The following is a 17,975-nucleotide window of genomic DNA, read 5'->3' as shown; positions in this document are numbered from 1 at the left end:
TAAAAATATGAAAATAGTATTAAATATTGATGATATCATATTTTTTTTAAAAATCAAGGATCAAACATACGATATTATGTAACTCATGATTTATTGCAAAATAATTATTTCATATTTGTTTTGCTACTAAGCATTATTTATGAACCATGAACTCCATATTTATGAAAATTATATTTTTATTATGAAAAGAATAATTTCATGATTATTCTACTGCTAAATTCTTATTTATGGGCTATAAACTTTATAAAGCCATTTAGTGTTTTATTCATGTATGATTCAAAAAATATGACTTAAAAAAAATTATTATAAGAATTATGAAAAAAAGATCTTGAGAATGGGGTGAATCGACATCCAATTCCATACGACCTTGCCCGCGAATAATAATAGTGGATATACAACCCTACCAGCGGATAATAATAGTTGGCATACGACCCTACCAGCGGATAATAGTAGTTGGCATACGACCCTACCAGCGGATAATAGTAGTTGGCATATAACTCTACCAATGGATAATAACAGTTGGTGTTTGTTGATTACAGCCCTGTCATGAGCATAATAGTAACCTTAGTATTTAGTTTGAGAGAAAAAAATTGATTAATAATACAGTTAAATGATACAAAATTTACAATTTTATTTATATTATATTCCTGAAACCTTGTTTATAACATATTGATGATATTACATGCATGACTGACTTTATGACTTACTTTATTATATGATACTATGAGATGTTCAATCTTGCAATAATTGTTGTTTTCACATTATAATACATTGATTCATGCAAAAACTTATGCTTGATCCAGTAAGATAGTAAAAAATTTACTTACCGAGCTATGTTGCTCATATACCTCTATTTTTATTTTTTTCTCTCCAAGATCAATAGAAACAAAAGATGATCAAAACTTAGAGTTCGCACTAACAAGCTTGATAATTTTGTAAAAAAATTTTAGTATTTTAATTAACTATGAATTTATGGTTAATAATTTTCTAAATATTAAAAATTATGCATTTGATATTTATATTTGGATTTAGACGCTCTGAACCAATATTGATTTTATTTAATGAATGATGAAATTGAACTTTTATTTGTTATATTTTGTTTGAGAAAAATTTGAAAGTTAAATGAAATGTTTGGCTTCGTGGGTTGTATGGCTGTATGGCTATATCATACTCCAGATCTGATGCGTGACAGAAGCTTCCTGCTGACCTAGGTCATCTGAAGTGAGAAAAGAAGAAACCGGAACATTCTACGGAAGAGGGCATTTGTTCATTAGGACTTAGGAGACACCCAATTAAAACAGAATGAGACCTTCCGGGTGCCTTAATATGTATGAAAGAAACATGCCACCTACCTACAGTTGGAGGTTGCCGCTTATCAATTTGATGCCATCAAATCTTCCAGGCTTTTTAAATGATGTGCTCCTCCTAGGAGAGGCTTTCTTGGAGCCCTTCAGCGCAGCAGTTCTTTATTTTACCTGTCGTTGAGGGTCGGCCTGGCAGTTGGGAGCCAGGTCCCAGATGCTAATCACTGCATGAGAAGTTGGGAATTCATGAAGACAGGACCTGTAATGATCTCAAATAATCAGCCAGACTCAAAACCAAATCAAAGCCTAAAGATGGTGAAGAAACCAAATATCACACAAGACCAATAGTTTAGCAAGTGCCACATCAACATACATAAGTACCTGAGGTGAAAACTGATGAATTTTGATGGCTTTGAGTAGAGAATGTTATCTTGGAAATTCTAGATAGTTTTGGCTGATCCTCACGTTCTTTTGTTATCTTGGAATTTCATCCTCCCGCAAGGGCAATTAATTGCTTTCTCCATATATATGATCTTCAAAAAAATAGTTACAATTTTGTTATAACATATAAATTACATGTACAAGTAGTCTCAGAACGATTTGTGAGGCCAGGAAGAGATCATCCGGGCACACGTGTGACTATGTAATGCCCTTTCTCCAGATCATAAACTGTCTTAAATCGTGGTTTTCGCCAATTTGATAGAAAGAATGCTGCAAGAATTGCCATAAACAAAATTGCAAACAACTCAATGTATGTAATCGCATCATTCCCTACTATCTGGGTCACAATTTCTGTTTCCAGTTTGGGCTCTACCACTGTTTGCAGAATGAATGCACCCAGTGTCCAATCGAAAGGGCTACTTACTGTGGGATCCGCAAAACCTATCCTGCAGCCAGTAATTTGAAACATTTCAAGTGTACAGAAATTGTAATAAAATCCATCATGTACTTTGATCTCTACAAGAGACGGAAGAATTACCTCTTACCATCCATGGGAATCCCAAGGCCATCATGTAATAGTGCTACAATGTAGGCAGATGAGAAGCAATATTTCAACAAATCCATTTCATCAACACCGAAGTGTTCCTCTTTCAATCTAGCCCAGTGATCCTCACAATAGTGTCTCCCCGCAGCTTCCACTTTTAATAAAGAAGCTCTTGGGGCCATTCCAAACAACTAAAGGGAGGTAGGGGTCACCGGTAGTTAGGTTGACACAACAATATTAACAGTTACAAAATAAGGATGAAAAGGCGAAAATATTTCACTTTTTTAAAATCATATGTCATCTACAAACCTCTGAAATATAGAAAAATTTATGTATAGCAAGAGGTGTTCCTTGCAACTCAGGGAGAAGTCTGGGCAAAATATTACACGGTGGATGTGAACATGTACCTAGAACAGATAAGATCTTATTACTTGGTGGTAATTCCAAATTCATAACGTTAACAAAGTGAAGGAGCATAATATACATCTTTACTAAGATAACTAACAGATATAAGCATCCATTTGAGAAAGTATATGCACAAGGACCCTTATTTAGTAGGTAAAAAATATGAATCTTATCTTACATTAAAATCATAAAGGACTCCTCTCTATCTTACCCCAAAAAGGAAAAGATCTTTTAGTCAACTTACTAGCAATTGTTCCATTTCTTAATTGCTAAACCCCAAATATGCTTAACAAAAAGAGAGGTTGGCATCTAGAAATTTCAATCAAGAATGGTCTTCATATCAAACAAAGTCCACCAACTGCAGACTTCATATCAATCTTAGATGACTTTCACCAGTAGTAAAAGCACAAATCATGTTACTTAATTGCTGAATTTGGCTTAATAGGCTATAACTTGTACTCTCTGCACCAGGGATTTGCCACTGTGGTAACAAGTAGAGTCCTACTTGAAGCAAATGAAAAGCTAATATATGTTCTGCAGCTTTTCTGTGCTAGTAACATACCTATTGTTTTTTGACTTCAATGTAATTCATAATATCATGCAATGCTTCAAAACAAATTGATGATCCCCATGATCTACCTTGGTTGTTTTCAAGTTGACCAAGGACTTAAATCGATCTACCAAGCTTATCAGCTAATCAACTTACAGAAACCTTGATCACATACAGATGTCATGTGATTGCTCATAATTTTCATTTTACTATGCCTAATCAAATTGTCCTGAGGGCATCACACATATCCCAAATGTCATTTGTGGTCAAGATATAATGAGGAAAGAGACCACACATATCTAGTTTACTCTCTGGGCTTCCTCCCACAAAGATTCCACCAAATTTTTCTTTTTTTGTAAATTCATCTTCTCATCTTCTCTTCTGTTTCATTTTCTTTGTTAATCTCCCAATCATAATATTTTGCCAGCTGAATAAAAACTGTAGTGCATGTTCATTATCAATTTTCAAAAGATTTGCCATTTCTAATGTAAACAATGAAGCAGCATATATATTTATCCCATATGGATGCTTTAAACACACTTAAATCTACCTAAATAATGTGAAAGGATGTTGTTCCTCCACTTTAGCAGCTTTAGCTTGAAATTCTCTTCGTCTTTCTCATGCTTCATAATACTGAAATTTCCAGCAAATTTTTGAGGCATTTATTTATGCCAAAGTCTCAAACTGAAATAGGAGTCACTAATCATCTATGGCATATCAAACTATGGAAAATTAAAAATTTATCTAGAAATCAAATGAAATGTCACATGGCTTATATAGCACAGAGGAAGAACTAGCATGTGCTAACAAAACCAAAGAAAAATTCACAAGCAATTAATGTGAAGTCACAATAGAAGAAGTTACCTTTACCTTGCCCTTGTAACAATACTGAAGCCTTTGACCTGCATGCAGAAAAATTGCCCGCTGCATCCACTGTGAAGATCACCTTTTCAAGTGAATCAGATGATATTTTTGGATTAAGGATTTCATTATAACCTTTTGGAATGCATGCTGACATAACAGCTTCTATTGAGTCTGAAGCTGCAAATATATCATAAAGGCCACTGACTTATCAGAGAGGTTGCTTGGCATCATTTAGATAATGGTTGAATAAAGTAAAGCAGCATACAAGGCATAAAGTTGATCTAAATAATTCAGAGAAACACATGAAAAATAAAAATAGATGGATAATGGGTTGCCTACGGTTTTAATGCACAATGACATCAGGTTTAACTTAATTCTAACTTATACCATGCAAACAATAACATAAACCATACAAAACTGAAATTAAACAAATTCTTCAACAAAATTGCAGTGGGTTCAGGACTACTGTAACATTTCATGTTCAATAGACAACAGCTATTTTCCAACCAGATTGCTCCCCATAGTGTAGCATTCATTACATCATCCCATAATAATATCCTAAGTATTTTTTAGTAATAAAGGAGCATCTGTTAATTTTTAATGAGATCCATTGCAACAGAAAGCCACAGAATGTGAATATCTTCACCATAGTTTTCACGCAATTCAAGCTCACATAAACACTCGGCTCTGAATTAAACCCTAAACCAAGTGTATTCTGGATGCCATTTCCACCCAATCTGCCACCATTATTTTGCACTTTCTCCATCCTCTCCATCCTCAAAAAGCCACAAAATCTTACCATCCAACTCCTCCAAAAGTGTTAACAACAAAAAGCATATTTACTACACAAACATTAATTTTCTATCATAATAATCTTTTGTCGTAGACATAAATTTTGCACTAATCTTTCAATGTAGACCCAACAGATAGTAAGAAGAGGATAACAAGAAGACCTTCAAAAGCATCATTTCGAGTGAGGGAAAAAAAAACACATCAGTTAAGCGATTGAGAATTGACAACATCCTAACCTATGGTCAAAGAACATGTGTCCACATTGTGACAGAGGATGAGCAGATGGTTTTGCAGTATCGTGTCCATCCTACAATACTTCCAGTAATATGCATAAAGAAGCACAAAGGCCTGTCATGTGTTGTGAATCCTAGATGCAAGCATAAAATAATGATGATTACATGATAATGGCTGTGCATCACATTTACCTTGGAAGTAAAAGGATCTATAAATAAATACATTATTACCTACATGTAGATTTGTTTTCAAAGGGATAATGCATTAACACAATACAAGGGAAGAAAAATCATATGGGATATCGTAATGTCAACAACATAGAGCGTTTACAGTAGTGATATCCATTCATTTCCAAATTCATGGATGGTATTCCTAAATAATGGGGTAGGAACACATTTCATCAAAAGAATACCCTCATTCAGAGTAGTATTAACTAAGCTCCTAGCTTTCCTACAAAGTAGGTACAGACATATTTGACGAGCACAAATTGGCATAATTTGATTTGGGAGTAGTGTACAACCAAACCTAAGTAGATAATAGGAAGCTGGAGAGCTTTCTGTGCATATCCAATCATATGCTCTTAACTTTTTGTACAAGATTCATATTACTGAAGTTCAAATGCAACAAAAACTGAATGAAGCATATAATAGTTAAGTTGAAAGTAGTTTAGTGCATATTAATGGTGGTAATAGCTTCTACAAGAACACTACAACTGTTTGAGGATCTGGAAGAGTGGATCTGACACTCTAGAAAGTTCCAAGAACTAAGGTCCTGATGCAAGTCTTGCAAATGAATTTTTCTACCTCCAATACAATGACCTGATTTGAATAGCAAGGATAGTTCTAATACTTGATAGCTCAATCGGAGCTCTAGGGATGACATATTCTGCAGCTGATTAACTCATCATTGCTTATTACAAATTCAACATGTATGTCTAACTAACGTCATGGGATTATTTAACATTTGGTGACATCTGCAGCAGGGAGAATTCAAATCGTCAACAAGATAAATCTAAGAATTAGATTTAGTTGAGCTACATGAATTATATTAACGATTACAATATATACAAGTGAGATGAAAGATGCAACCAAGACCAAAAAAAAAGAAGAAAAATTTATTAACCATTCTATTTGGACATATTTATGTATCCAGAAGACCATTACTTCATGAGTTAAGGTTGTTCCCTCTGCTCTCCATAGTACAATGGAATGAGCTATCAATACTTCATATCCGCATTAGGTGTATTAATGGCTAAAGTACACATAGTATATGCCATTCCTTCGAGATTGGATAAGTTTACATTAGCTTAGTATTTGTTCAGTGCTGATAAGAGAAGAAACGATGGTCACTATTTCAGTAGGCTCCAAACTATAGTTATACATCATGCACAGCTCACTAGCTTGTTCATTCACTCTGTAGAAGTTCAATATATGTTGGTAGAAGTGGTCATGCTGCATCACCTCTTGCTCCTCACTGGGCTTTGACCATGTTACTTACTGGGCTTCTCAAGATTTCCTCCAAAGTCTCAGAGTTGTTACGTCTCATGATATCTTCCAAACTGCTCACAGGGGAATCATGTTCCATAAATGCAAACCCAGCTGGTCCCTCAGTTTGAGAAGATACTGATTCTAAGAAACCCATCTGTCATTATTGTTCCTGCACCAAAGACCTTCAAGTTGAGGCTCTCACTGCTTCCACTCTATCCTATTCCAAACCAGGTGGGTGGATCAAGAGATACTTTCTGCCTAAGCAGAAGAACAGAGCATACCCATCTGTCATTATTGTTCCTGCACCAAAGACCTTCAAGTTGAGGCTCTCACTGCTTCCACTCTATCCTATTCCAAACCAGGTGGGTGGATCAAGAGATACTTTCTGCCTAAGCAGAAGAACAGAGCATTCCTTTCATGATACGATGTTGATGTCTCAGAAAGTCAAGGATTACTTCTGTTTTCTTCATTCTCTTGCATACATGAGTAAATGTATGTGTGTATATGCATGTTTTTGCATGTATGTGTCATACTTAAATAGTACATAAGAAAATTAAGGCATATGAAATTGTCTTACAAGCTATTGTCCTCACTGCTGGTTTTCATGCATTTCTTGCAGAGCACATGTTGTGGTCCTAAGAATTCACTACTTGAGATGGAAATGAACAATCCAAAAATCCCTAAACAAAAATATAGAAAAGTTCTTACATGATCTTGAGCTTCCAGAACTGTTCAACTTCGTCAATGATTCCCAAGCCACATCCTACACAGATAATGACAACATTGGAGCACATGAAAATTACACTATCCCATTGGAGATGATTAATAGACCCAAAACTTAACGTTGTCAAACTATGAAGGTTAACTGAAATCTAAATTAATCATAATATATATTGATAGATTAAAGTGGAGCATGGTGCAAACAAAATTCAAGTGAAACTCTACTATTTGAACTTGTTCACTTAGGTGTTTCCATAAACCATTCTCACATAACAGTCCCTAACTTCTCTAGGGTCATGGTAGAAGCAGAAAGAAAAATGATAAAAACTCGATAAGAGATTTTCTTTTCTTTTCTTTTCATTTTGGCGTTGACACCATATGAAGAGTCGACACCATTCAGTTATGTTGGTGGGCGGGCAGGCGCCCCGGTGGGGGGGGGGGGGCGGGTGAAGCATGGTACTCACCAAATTATAGATAAAAAATGCAGATTTACTTGATAGCATGTTCAGCAATTCATGTTTTTTTTCTTTTTCTTTTTGTGTGTTTGTATGCATGCACGTGTGTACACATGCTGATAAAATAAGAAGAGTTCATATCAAATATCCTTTTGCTTGAACTTTCAGTCATGGGGAAAAATAAGCACTGCACAATTACACCTACACAAATAAAAAAAGAGTAAGCTGTTCAAACAAAACAAAGCAGATATTCTTATAAAAGCACTTCACAATTTTCATGTATAGCTGAGATAGAGGTAAGCAGATATTCTTCTGAAATTTCAAGAAAAATTCACTACCTTATTTTCCTTAGTTTGACAATGTTTCAGTGCCATTTATATAGATAAAATAGCAAATTTTGACTCCAGATTGGCACCTTGTGTAAGTTCAGTGATTCACTAAAAGCAACACTGTAGAAATTATACCATTTCACTCCAATTAAGCAAAGCATATTGTGTTACATGGGAGATCTGTTGAGTGAGTACCACACCGAATAATTCAAGACTAATTGTAAGATGAAAGGTGATTGCCTAATAAGAACATGACGAAATGCTAATTAATATGACGATTACCTGGCCAAAATGATGAATGCTCTTGCTATAAAGGTTATAAGTGACTCCATGAAGCTTAAGCATCCTAGATAACTCCATGGGAGGTGGCTCTTTTGGAACAAATACTACCTGCATGTAAGGGGATGAAATTAAATCTTTAGTTTTTTGTGTGTGATCTAGAGGAAGAGGGCTTGCATATATGTATATGTGCGTGTATAGATTGAAAAATTACTCGAAAAATGAATTAAATCTATAATCACAATGAATAATAAACTGCCATGTATTTGCACCCTGGGACTCATGATTCTCCTAAGATCATTCTTATATTGGTTGACTTTCATAATCACTTGAATTCAGATTGGAGCCAGCTCCAAGGAAAGCTAAATTAATAGTAAGGTCATAAATAAAAATAAATGGCACATAAGGAAATATATGAAGCTAATATACGAACTGGACCAGTTGATTTGAAAGTCATATGATGCAATTCAGTTTTAGATTAGGTCTGGATATAGGTGTTTTAATTTTTCAAGAATTCATTTGCAGTTATATTAGCTGATTAAGTCCAAGGAAGTCAACATTTAAGACCTTGGGTTCAAGATTCTATTATATCTGATTTAGAGGTCATCTATTTAAGCTTGTTGTTAAAAAGAGAACCTGGACAGGTATATTTCCCTCGAAAACCCTGCTTTTCCATTGTTTGTGTGAGAACCCATACAGACGTGTCTTTAGTCCCATATTGGTTATTCGTTGGGTAGATCTTGGGTACTTATACAGGATTAAGAAACCCAAATAATACCTTCCGGCTAACCATTTTGGGTAAGATCCTGGATTGTTACGAATAGTATTAAAGTGGATCCGACCCATAACTTATGTGAGCTAGGAGACACTACAACATGGATATATTAGGACTGACCACGAGTCAATCGTGGTGTTTGTGATTAGATTTAAACGAATTTGAACTCTTAGCCTGATGAGGACGTCAAGGCTTAAACGGGGGGAGTATGTAAGAACCCGTGCAAATGTGTCTTTAGTCCCACATTGGTTATTTGCTGGATAGATCTTGGATACTTATACAGAATCAAGGAACCCAAATAATACCTTTCGGCTAGCCATTTTGGGTGAGGTCCTGGATTGTTACAGTTTGATTCAACAGAAATGTAGAAATCCAGCTAATCTTTTTTCCTATTTTAGAGAAATTTGTACTTTCATATACAGTCAAAAATTTTTGGAAACAAAAACTAAAACAAGGAACCATCTTGGAAAAGTGAAATTAGGGTCTCTTTTTTAGTTTCCTCTCTCATTTCCTGAAATCCAAACATCAGAAATGGAAAATACTATATGTTTTCCTTCTACTCTGTATATCAAATACTTGGAAAACTTGTTTTTCCCTCTTTACTCCATGTTTCTTTGCAACCAAACAGAACATTAATTCTTTTCAAAGTAGGTTAGATATTTTATATTTGCTCATGATCTTCGGATGGAATTTTAAGGTTTGTATATATGGAATTCATGCATATACAATTCATATTGTAGGTATAGATCGATTTAGGAAGCTTTTGAAGTAATTAGGATTGTATTTCAAAGTGATTTTTGATAAATTTCTATATAGGGTTCCTTGAGAATCCAGATCCTACTTTTTAGATTAGGTCTTGGACTGGCTGTTGTAATAGCATACCAAACAATAGCAGAGCCAAGGCATCAAAAGGTGACCAGCCCTTACTGCAATAGCAAACAGCCTACTAATAGCCTTTTTTTCTGTTATTTTGTTTAAGCAGCCTTTCTTCGTAAATTAGAGCTTTGCCCCTTGAGCTCAATTTTGATGGGTTCATACGAGCTTCACATTTTCAATGGTGGAATGAACTAGAATCTAACATCAACCAAAGCATATTCCTCAAAAATATTTTATCATAGCTCTGAAAACCCCTAGTCCAACATTGGAGCATATGTACTAGTGAATTTGCAACAAAACTAATTGTTAAAGCAAGAAATATGAAGGGTAACTAGAAAGGAATAAGGGACCCATTATATCCACCAAAGAAACCTTTCTACCACCATAAAACCCTCTAAAGTCTAATATTTGAACAAGATTCAAAAGCTGTGAACCGTATCGACCAAAGGTGACTATGTTGTGCATCATACTGCACACCATGCCAACAAAGAGTCTCGATATGCCCCTTATATGGCCTACTTTGGCCTCCAAAATTTTAGTTTGCAGTTTTCTTTTATGTTATTGTCTATATGATATGTTTTCCAAGAAATTTAGTGCAGATATTGTTTCTAGTGCCCTAGACATGCTCTCCAATATGTCTTGAAGTTTTTCTATTGCTAGTTTATCACATAACACCGTATAACTTGCAATTAAAAATTATTGAAAGCATATGTATTAAAACTAACAATGGAGATGCAATTAGGTATTGGAGTTCATTGAATTAAAAGATGATATCAAAGATTACTAAAAGATTAAATGGTACAATGGTAGCAAATGATATGACAAGCCTGCAAGAAAGAGGGCATTTATAATGTAATCAAACGACAACCATCATATTTTTGACATGGAAAGTTAGAAATGTGCTCCCTTACTTCAATGCAACATGGAGGGCTTGAGGGACTCATAGGTGTTGGTTTTCTGTTTGGATTGACATTATTGATTACTGTAGGTTCTGGAGTTCAACCCAAAACCCAATCTTCCTATCTTTTTTTTTTCAAATTAAACACCAAATAAAAGTCTAGGATTTTTCAAATGGAAAGGCGAAAAAAGAGGGAGAGAGGGATATTCCAAGCTAGAATGCTTTTCTAGCTATCTCCACAAAATTCACAAAAAGCCACGATTCTTGCCTTTGCATCAGGCTCTCAACTTCCCTCGGCTGTTTCCACATTCAAATTGGTGGGATACAAGGGTCAAAACCACCAAAAATAGGTTTCCAAAGACTACCGCCTAATCAATTCAAGAAGGTTGGCCCTGATTCACATGAAACTAGGGCATGTTACGCCTCCCCCCCCCCTTTTCCCCGCCCCCCCCCCCCAAAAAAAAAAGCAAGGCTGGTATGGTTGATTTTTCAAACCAATGGACTGATATGCTAATGATTAGGGGTTGCAATCAGCAAGTCAGGTTGGGCTCAAGTCGAGTTGACCTCATATATCAAGACCCATAGGACCTAACCCAAACCTGACCCATAGCTAATCTGCCAACCAGCAACTAACCCACTGACCCATTTAAGGCCCAAGCCCATTTAGTTTTGTGGCTTTTTATTAAACTAGTAGGCTAATTTTTTGAACTTTTGGACCATTTTTGCTACAACTCATCTCTCCTTTTAATTCTAAGCCACTAGATCAATATGATCAAATGACCTATATATTACATAATTTTCTAAAATATAAACTACTATAAATATAAATATTTAAAAAAATACATATTATATGACCCCCCCTTCGGCCCAATGGAGGGGTCCTGACCAAAATCCAACCCGACCCAACCCACTGGTGTGTTGGTGTTGGCTGACCTGTACCTGACCGCAAATGCGACAAGTCAGGTTAAGCAGGTCGAGTCTGGGTCGGGTCAGGTCAAAAATTGCCATCCCTTCTAATGATCTGATAAACTGAAAAAGGAAAGAAGGTGAACTCATTGAGATACCTCTCATATCCCTAGTTGAAATCAAAATCGCCCCTAAACTTGGAAAGGGAAGAAAAAGTAGCTTCCTATTTCAGGTTTAAGACATCCATTACGCCCCTCATCCCTTAGTAAGAAATTTTAAAAAATAAAAAATTAAAGAGTCAAGGCATGCAGAAGATTATAACTTAGCAAAGATCGAAAATTTAGCATTATCACAAAATTGTGTTCATGCATATAAATATCTTGTCATAATTTATAATCCGCCGGCCAATTGTGTCATAGCATATGAAAGTTCAGAAGATTTTTAGCAAGACTAGTGCTAAAACATTTTCGCAGAACACAAATGAAGGCATGCAAGATGATGCAATGACTACCCATAACATCAATTTCTTGAAGTACATTGCATCATCCAAGTGATCTTATTCTTCAGCATATTAAGAAACCACTAATGTAAATTATCTAGGTAGTGATGAAATTAACTCAAACTATAGGTTTCACTGGCTAAATAAAGGAAGTGGCATTTTTTTTTACGTTAGACTTGAAAATACTCCCAACAGTTCCATTTTCTAAGAGAATCGCACCTTCTCACATTATAACAGCTGAAGAAAGACTGCGTTAGCACATCAACAACAATGCAGTAGCAAAGGTCCTTTGATTGCTTCAAGTTTTAAGGCGATCAAAAGACCCCAGGTGCTTTCTTCTCCCCACCAGAAATCAGACAAAAATGCAACAATCTCCCCCACACCTCTTTTCATATCTGCATGGTAAAAAGATACGCATCTAATGGAAGCCCATAACCACAATTGACCATCAAGTATCCACCTTCCTACCCAAATACCTTCATTGCCAACACTTAGAAGCTGGACCATTTTTAGGCCTCTAGCTTCAAACTTTCTCACATAACTTTTTTCCAACAATTCTACTCTTGCAACAAATCCACCCACCATGAATCTTTCCATTATCTTTATAAGACACAATCAGGTTGATAGCAAGTAAGAAATTGAAACAAATTTGAACACTAATATAAAGTTATAGAAAATCACTATGTGCAATATCTCTTTTGTATGCCAAGAATGATAAGCCAACAAACCAAATTATAGTTTCTTTTTACCAATTAAAAAACTTAATATAAGATGACATGCATATATTCAAGGACAAAAGGAGTAAATAATGCATGCCAAAAACATTATAGAGAATTACCTATTACAATATAAAAAGGAAATTTGGAATCAAAGGACAAAATAGATGCACAAATTAGAGAATAGATATGATAACCTGAGCAGAAGCCCCACCAAGCTGTATTATCCCCATGGTTTCCTGAGGATTAGCTCCTAAGGTCCCCAGGACATAGTTAGCAGCTACCCAGGCATAAATGCCTTTATCTTGACCTGCATTACAGTTCATCAACAAAGTTGAACACTAAAGTGAATGATTTTTGGACCTTGCACACCATGCAAAATACTTCAAATTTACTAAACAACATGCAGAAGTTCTTCAAAATTCCATGCATATTTCATCAAGAAATTTTTTCAATAAAGGAAGCCAATAAATTCTTAGACAGATCAACTTTCCTGAAGCTTATGAGATGAACAAAATATAAATTGGGCAATTTCAACAATGCTATTCATCTCTAGAATACATCTCCAAGAGGGGGGGTGAGAGAGTGGGGGGATGGAGGGAAGAAGGGAGAGAGAGAGGGGGGGAAAGAGAGAGAGAGAAGAGAAACATATTTCAAGCCCGCCAGCAGTGACAGAAACTACAAAGCAATATGACTTAGAATGTTTTCAGAGTATTACAGTCCAGGCTCAGCATAACTGAATTAGAGAATAAACTGTTGTGAGAGACCAGAAGGTTGAATTACTCTAGATTTACATGTATTGTATGAATTTCTGAGTTATATAAAATAAATTGGGAAGCCCACTTATGAAGCTAAATAAAGAACTGTAGCAGAATAAATAGTGAAACAAGACAAATGAAGATTATTCTAAAACTAGGATAAGGCTTGCTGGTTGGCAACAATGTTGAAGCAATTAAGTTTCTAAAATTAACTATACTTGCCCACTGAAACAACTGAATAAGTCGAGAATCACGAAGGTATGACACTAAGCAACAAAAAAGATAGAAAAGCCTCATTTAAGCTGAGGCGACATGGCCAACTCGAAGCCCTTAGTTAAAATATTTGCAGATTACAAGGAAATACTCAACAGGAAGAAAAATGTTGTAGTGGAATAAACTCATAAGACATAATTTGGCTGCACGAGCATCCTACTTTGACTTTTTGACCGCTCAAAGAAGCTAGTTTATTTGTTCCTCTTACAAATAAGCATACAAGCAATTACCACATTGACTCCATATAAGCCAGTTATATCTTGAGTTAGATAAAAGATTTCCATATAGGTTTACCATACCGACTCATACCGCTCTAATTGTATCATACTATACAAGCACCGGTACAATACTGATGTTCGATTTAGTATATGAGCCGAACCAGCCCATTGTGGTCCGAATTAAGCAAAGATGTCCCATACCGACCTATAGCATATTAGGTTTTAGTATGGGATGCGTAATATGTCATACTAACCATACCATATCAAACCAGAATTGTACTGGTACAATTTCTGGTACCGATTTTGCAGAGCTTAGTTTCCAGTTCTACCTCATTTGAGTTCAGCTATTAATTGTTTGGCTCAAACTCATTAATATGTTGTATATCATGCCCCATATTATTTTTTTTTGAATATTCTTTTGCTGCTCTTGCATCCAAACTGTCATACCACACTAGTCAGTCCTAGGTGAAAAATGGTCTAAATATTATGCATCCAGCCACAACACCAAATACAATCACAGCCGCTGAACCGGAGCCTAAGGGGATCAAATCTAAGACCAGAATTGTCCAATTATTTGTAGGCATGGTTTAACCAACTTAAATCAAATACAGCCAAATTGTTTGTTAGCTACTGTGTGCATATTAACCAAGCTGCATAACTGCAATGCATGGTCAATTCCGCGAAGGAAGAATTTAGCAATCGGATAATATTCAAAAAAATTTGAGAGAATCCCAGATACGAGCAAATTAAAAAATAAAATAATAATAATAAACAGTCCTGCTGTCTACAAAAGCCTTCTCATGAGAAACTTCAGGGAGGAAAAAAAAAGGCCGAATTATTTCCCCCAGAAAACCTAGACAATATCCAAACCCCTTTTTTACTTATCATACTCTCGTGATAAGATCCGTCAAAATGAAAGGGATTAAGCAGGTATTCAACAATAGGAGAATAATGTTACTGTGCTACAAATTAATGTCGCACTTAAAGACCAACAGGATCAAACTAGTGCATTTTACTCTTGCAGAGTGGTAATAAAGAACCTACTACAAAAAGGAAAGCCAAATTGAAACAAACCAGTTATGGAGGAAGCCCACTCGTCTCTAAACATAAACCCCGAAGCCGTCAGCGCTCGCCGGCAAGACTTCATGATGGCGCTACTGACCTCCAGCTTCAAGCTCCCTACTCCTCCGGTGTCGATAAACCATATCCTGGTGGCCTTCCACTCCGCTCTCGGGATCCTCCCTTTCGCGAACTCCAGCATCTCCTGGAGCGAATCTCCAGCTCTCTCCGGCTCCGCAGCGAACTCCCGCAGCCCCGGACGCACCTTCATCGACACCGATCCCTTACCGTCGACGCCCACGAAGGGGATCCGGCCCTCGTTGAGGAACTCGAAGACATGGATCCGGGAGCCGGCGGCCCCGGCGTCGATGACGAGACCGAAGCACTTGGGGCGGGTGGCGTCGAAGCGGGCGGATGTGTGGACGCGGCGGGCGACGGCAATGAGGTAGAAGAGGAAGGGGAGTGTGAGGAGGCCGATGGCCAGGAACCAGCACCGCTCGCCACGGGAGGGGGAGGGCGGGCGGAGGGAGGCCGGAGGGGCGGCATAATGCATCCGAGGGTGGAGCTGGGTCCGGTGGGGGGGGAAGTGGGAGGAAGATGATGAAGAAGAGAAGGAAACTCTAGATTGGAGGCTCGAGAAATCCATGTAATCAAAGAAGAGGACATCAAGAAGGAGAATTTACGGATCAAGATCGAGATAAAGAAGGAGATTGGAGCAAATTTGGTCGAGGATTCGGTAGAGATCCCGGCGTCATTGCTAGGGTTTGGGGGTGGAGAGGTCAGGAGGGGGCTCCAAGATCGGATTTTTTTGGCTTCTTTTTTTTTTCTTTTCCGGTCTCCGCAGAGCAGCTTGGTCACCGCCTCACACCGGCCAGGGATTCCCTCAGCCTCTCGGCAGAGCAACTGGCGGTTCTCCTTTTATACGAGGACGGAATCGCCCTCATAAAGTTTCGGCTCTCTAATCTCCACTGTTATAACGCAAAACCTTCAGTAGTTTGGTGATATTGATGGTCTATAAGGAGTTATATGCACAAATGCTTCTTTTTTTTTGCACTAGTCTCGGCAGGCACGTTGCCGGGACTACATCAAAGTTATCGAGTGAATAAATTGACATCGGGGGGTTATACGTAAACATGCTTATATATTAGTTTTAAGTTTTAACTGCTTCATGCAAGCGGTTCGCCGGGGCTTGTTTAAACTACAAATAACTTTTACGTACAAGCCATTATAAGGTTTGAATATTAGATACAAGTAACATTGCTTCGCGGAAATTTTAGTGACCGTTAGCACGGCCGGACATAAACCTGTCCCGTCTCCTCCCTCCAACTTCTATATGCATATACCGACCGGAGTTTGGCAAATACATCTCACTTCAGAGCTACGAATGACTATTATCCTGCAATGCAAGCGAGAGATAATATAGATAACTGTGATCTTGAGTTAGTTATTTGTATAAATTAATAAATATACATCTATCTTTAAGAAGTACAATTCTCTATAATCTGCTCATTTTTTGAAACAGGGCATCATGTCTTTTTGCGAATCAATAAATGAATTATGTAAAGGATATATTAATTAAGATATAGATATAACTCTGTGATTTGTTCAAATTTAGGCTTTCTTTGATGCATACCATTTCTTGTTTTAAAGTTCTTTGCTGTAGTTACTTTCTTGTTTCTACTCATTTTGGTTGTCCTACTAAGAGGTTAGGCAATCATCTAAGGATCACATCTAGCTCAAGGTGTGACTATAGGCAGCCAACCAAAATTTTAGAAATGAATGCAATCAATAAGTTTTGCTCCAAGGAGGCATTTTTAGGGTGTCCCAACTATCTGAGAATGTATTTTGTAGATCATCTCTCCATAATTAGAAGTAGGGAAAAGAAAGAAAATTTTTTTTTTGACCAAGCTAATTTATCCCTAAAAAGATATTCGCAGTTAATTTTAGCTTCTAATGTGTATGAATTAGATTGCTTCTAATACATACAGATTTTCATGTGGGGGCATGACTCTGCACCACCATTTTTTTGGTTCGCATTAGTATTAGGCAGGTATCATGCAAACGAGAATAATAATCCTACAACAAGATTCATTTATGTTTTTTCCTCTTCCAAGTACATCTCATGCATCAAGACATTTTTATTTCTTTGGCTAGCAAAAAGTGAAAGAATAACTAATTTAACATTAAAGAAATTACAATTTTCTAATGCTCAATGAATTAAAAAATTGCAAAAAAAAAAGTTGCGAAAAAAGTATCTCTCGTATAATCCACTTGCCTCAATCATCTTCTCTCATGTTCGCTAGATTAAGAATTTAGAGAGTTGTGGTTGGGCAAACTCTCAGGTATGGCATTTCCATAACTATTTTCAATGTATTATAGATAAGATATCATACATACTGGTCAAGCTTCAGACCCAGAATTCAGCTTCTGTAGCATTTTATGTTCAATTCCAAGAGTTGGAATGGGCTTCTCTTATCTAGATCGGGTTCAAGTACGGCTCTTACAGATATTAGATCTAAGTGGGCTACAAAGCAAATGTGAATTGCAAAAATTAGTTTAGATATCTAGATCGAACTATATGAGACTATGAGCT

General features: G+C 36.6%; 1 protein-coding gene across 12 annotated transcripts; it reads right to left on the bottom strand.

The window, feature by feature from the left end:
- Positions 1 to 1,069: 1,069 nt before the first annotated feature.
- LOC103709080 (probable apyrase 6) lies at positions 1,070 to 16,296 on the bottom strand. 12 transcript variants are annotated; one of them, XM_026805399.2, is made up of 9 exons: positions 15,398 to 16,293; positions 13,269 to 13,384; positions 8,408 to 8,515; positions 7,330 to 7,384; positions 4,109 to 4,285; positions 2,599 to 2,696; positions 2,284 to 2,480; positions 1,686 to 2,191; positions 1,070 to 1,563 (listed from the first exon to the last, which is right to left on the bottom strand). In XM_026805399.2, exons 1-8 carry the CDS (start codon positions 16,026 to 16,028, stop codon positions 1,924 to 1,926), a joined length of 1,650 nt encoding a protein of 549 aa, XP_026661200.2. In that variant the 5' UTR covers positions 16,029 to 16,293; the 3' UTR covers positions 1,070 to 1,563; positions 1,686 to 1,923. The 12 variants fall into 12 exon arrangements, with proteins under 12 accessions (XP_026661200.2, XP_026661201.2, XP_008792489.2 ...); XM_026805400.2 differs by having other exon boundaries at positions 4,115 to 4,285; XM_008794267.4 differs by having other exon boundaries at positions 13,272 to 13,384; positions 15,398 to 16,292.
- Positions 16,297 to 17,975: the final 1,679 nt, after the last annotated feature.

This window comes from Phoenix dactylifera, chromosome 3, assembly GCF_009389715.1.
Source record: "Phoenix dactylifera cultivar Barhee BC4 chromosome 3, palm_55x_up_171113_PBpolish2nd_filt_p, whole genome shotgun sequence".
NCBI classification, from domain to species: Eukaryota; Viridiplantae; Streptophyta; class Magnoliopsida; order Arecales; family Arecaceae; genus Phoenix; species Phoenix dactylifera.
The sequence above is the reverse complement of the archived record's forward strand: the minus strand, read 5'-3'. Positions and strand labels throughout refer to the sequence as shown.

Coding starts and splice junctions, on each gene's coding strand:
- LOC103709080 (XM_026805399.2), bottom strand. CDS start 16,028: ATGGATTTCTCGAGCCTCCAATCTAGAGTTTCCTTCTCTTCTTCATCA. Junction 4,286..7,329: donor TTCTGGAAGCTCAAGATCAT/GTAAGAACTTTT, acceptor ATATATTTGCAG/CTTCAGACTCAATAGAAGCT. Junction 2,481..2,598: donor AATTTTTCTATATTTCAGAG/GTTTGTAGATGA, acceptor ACCTCCCTTTAG/TTGTTTGGAATGGCCCCAAG.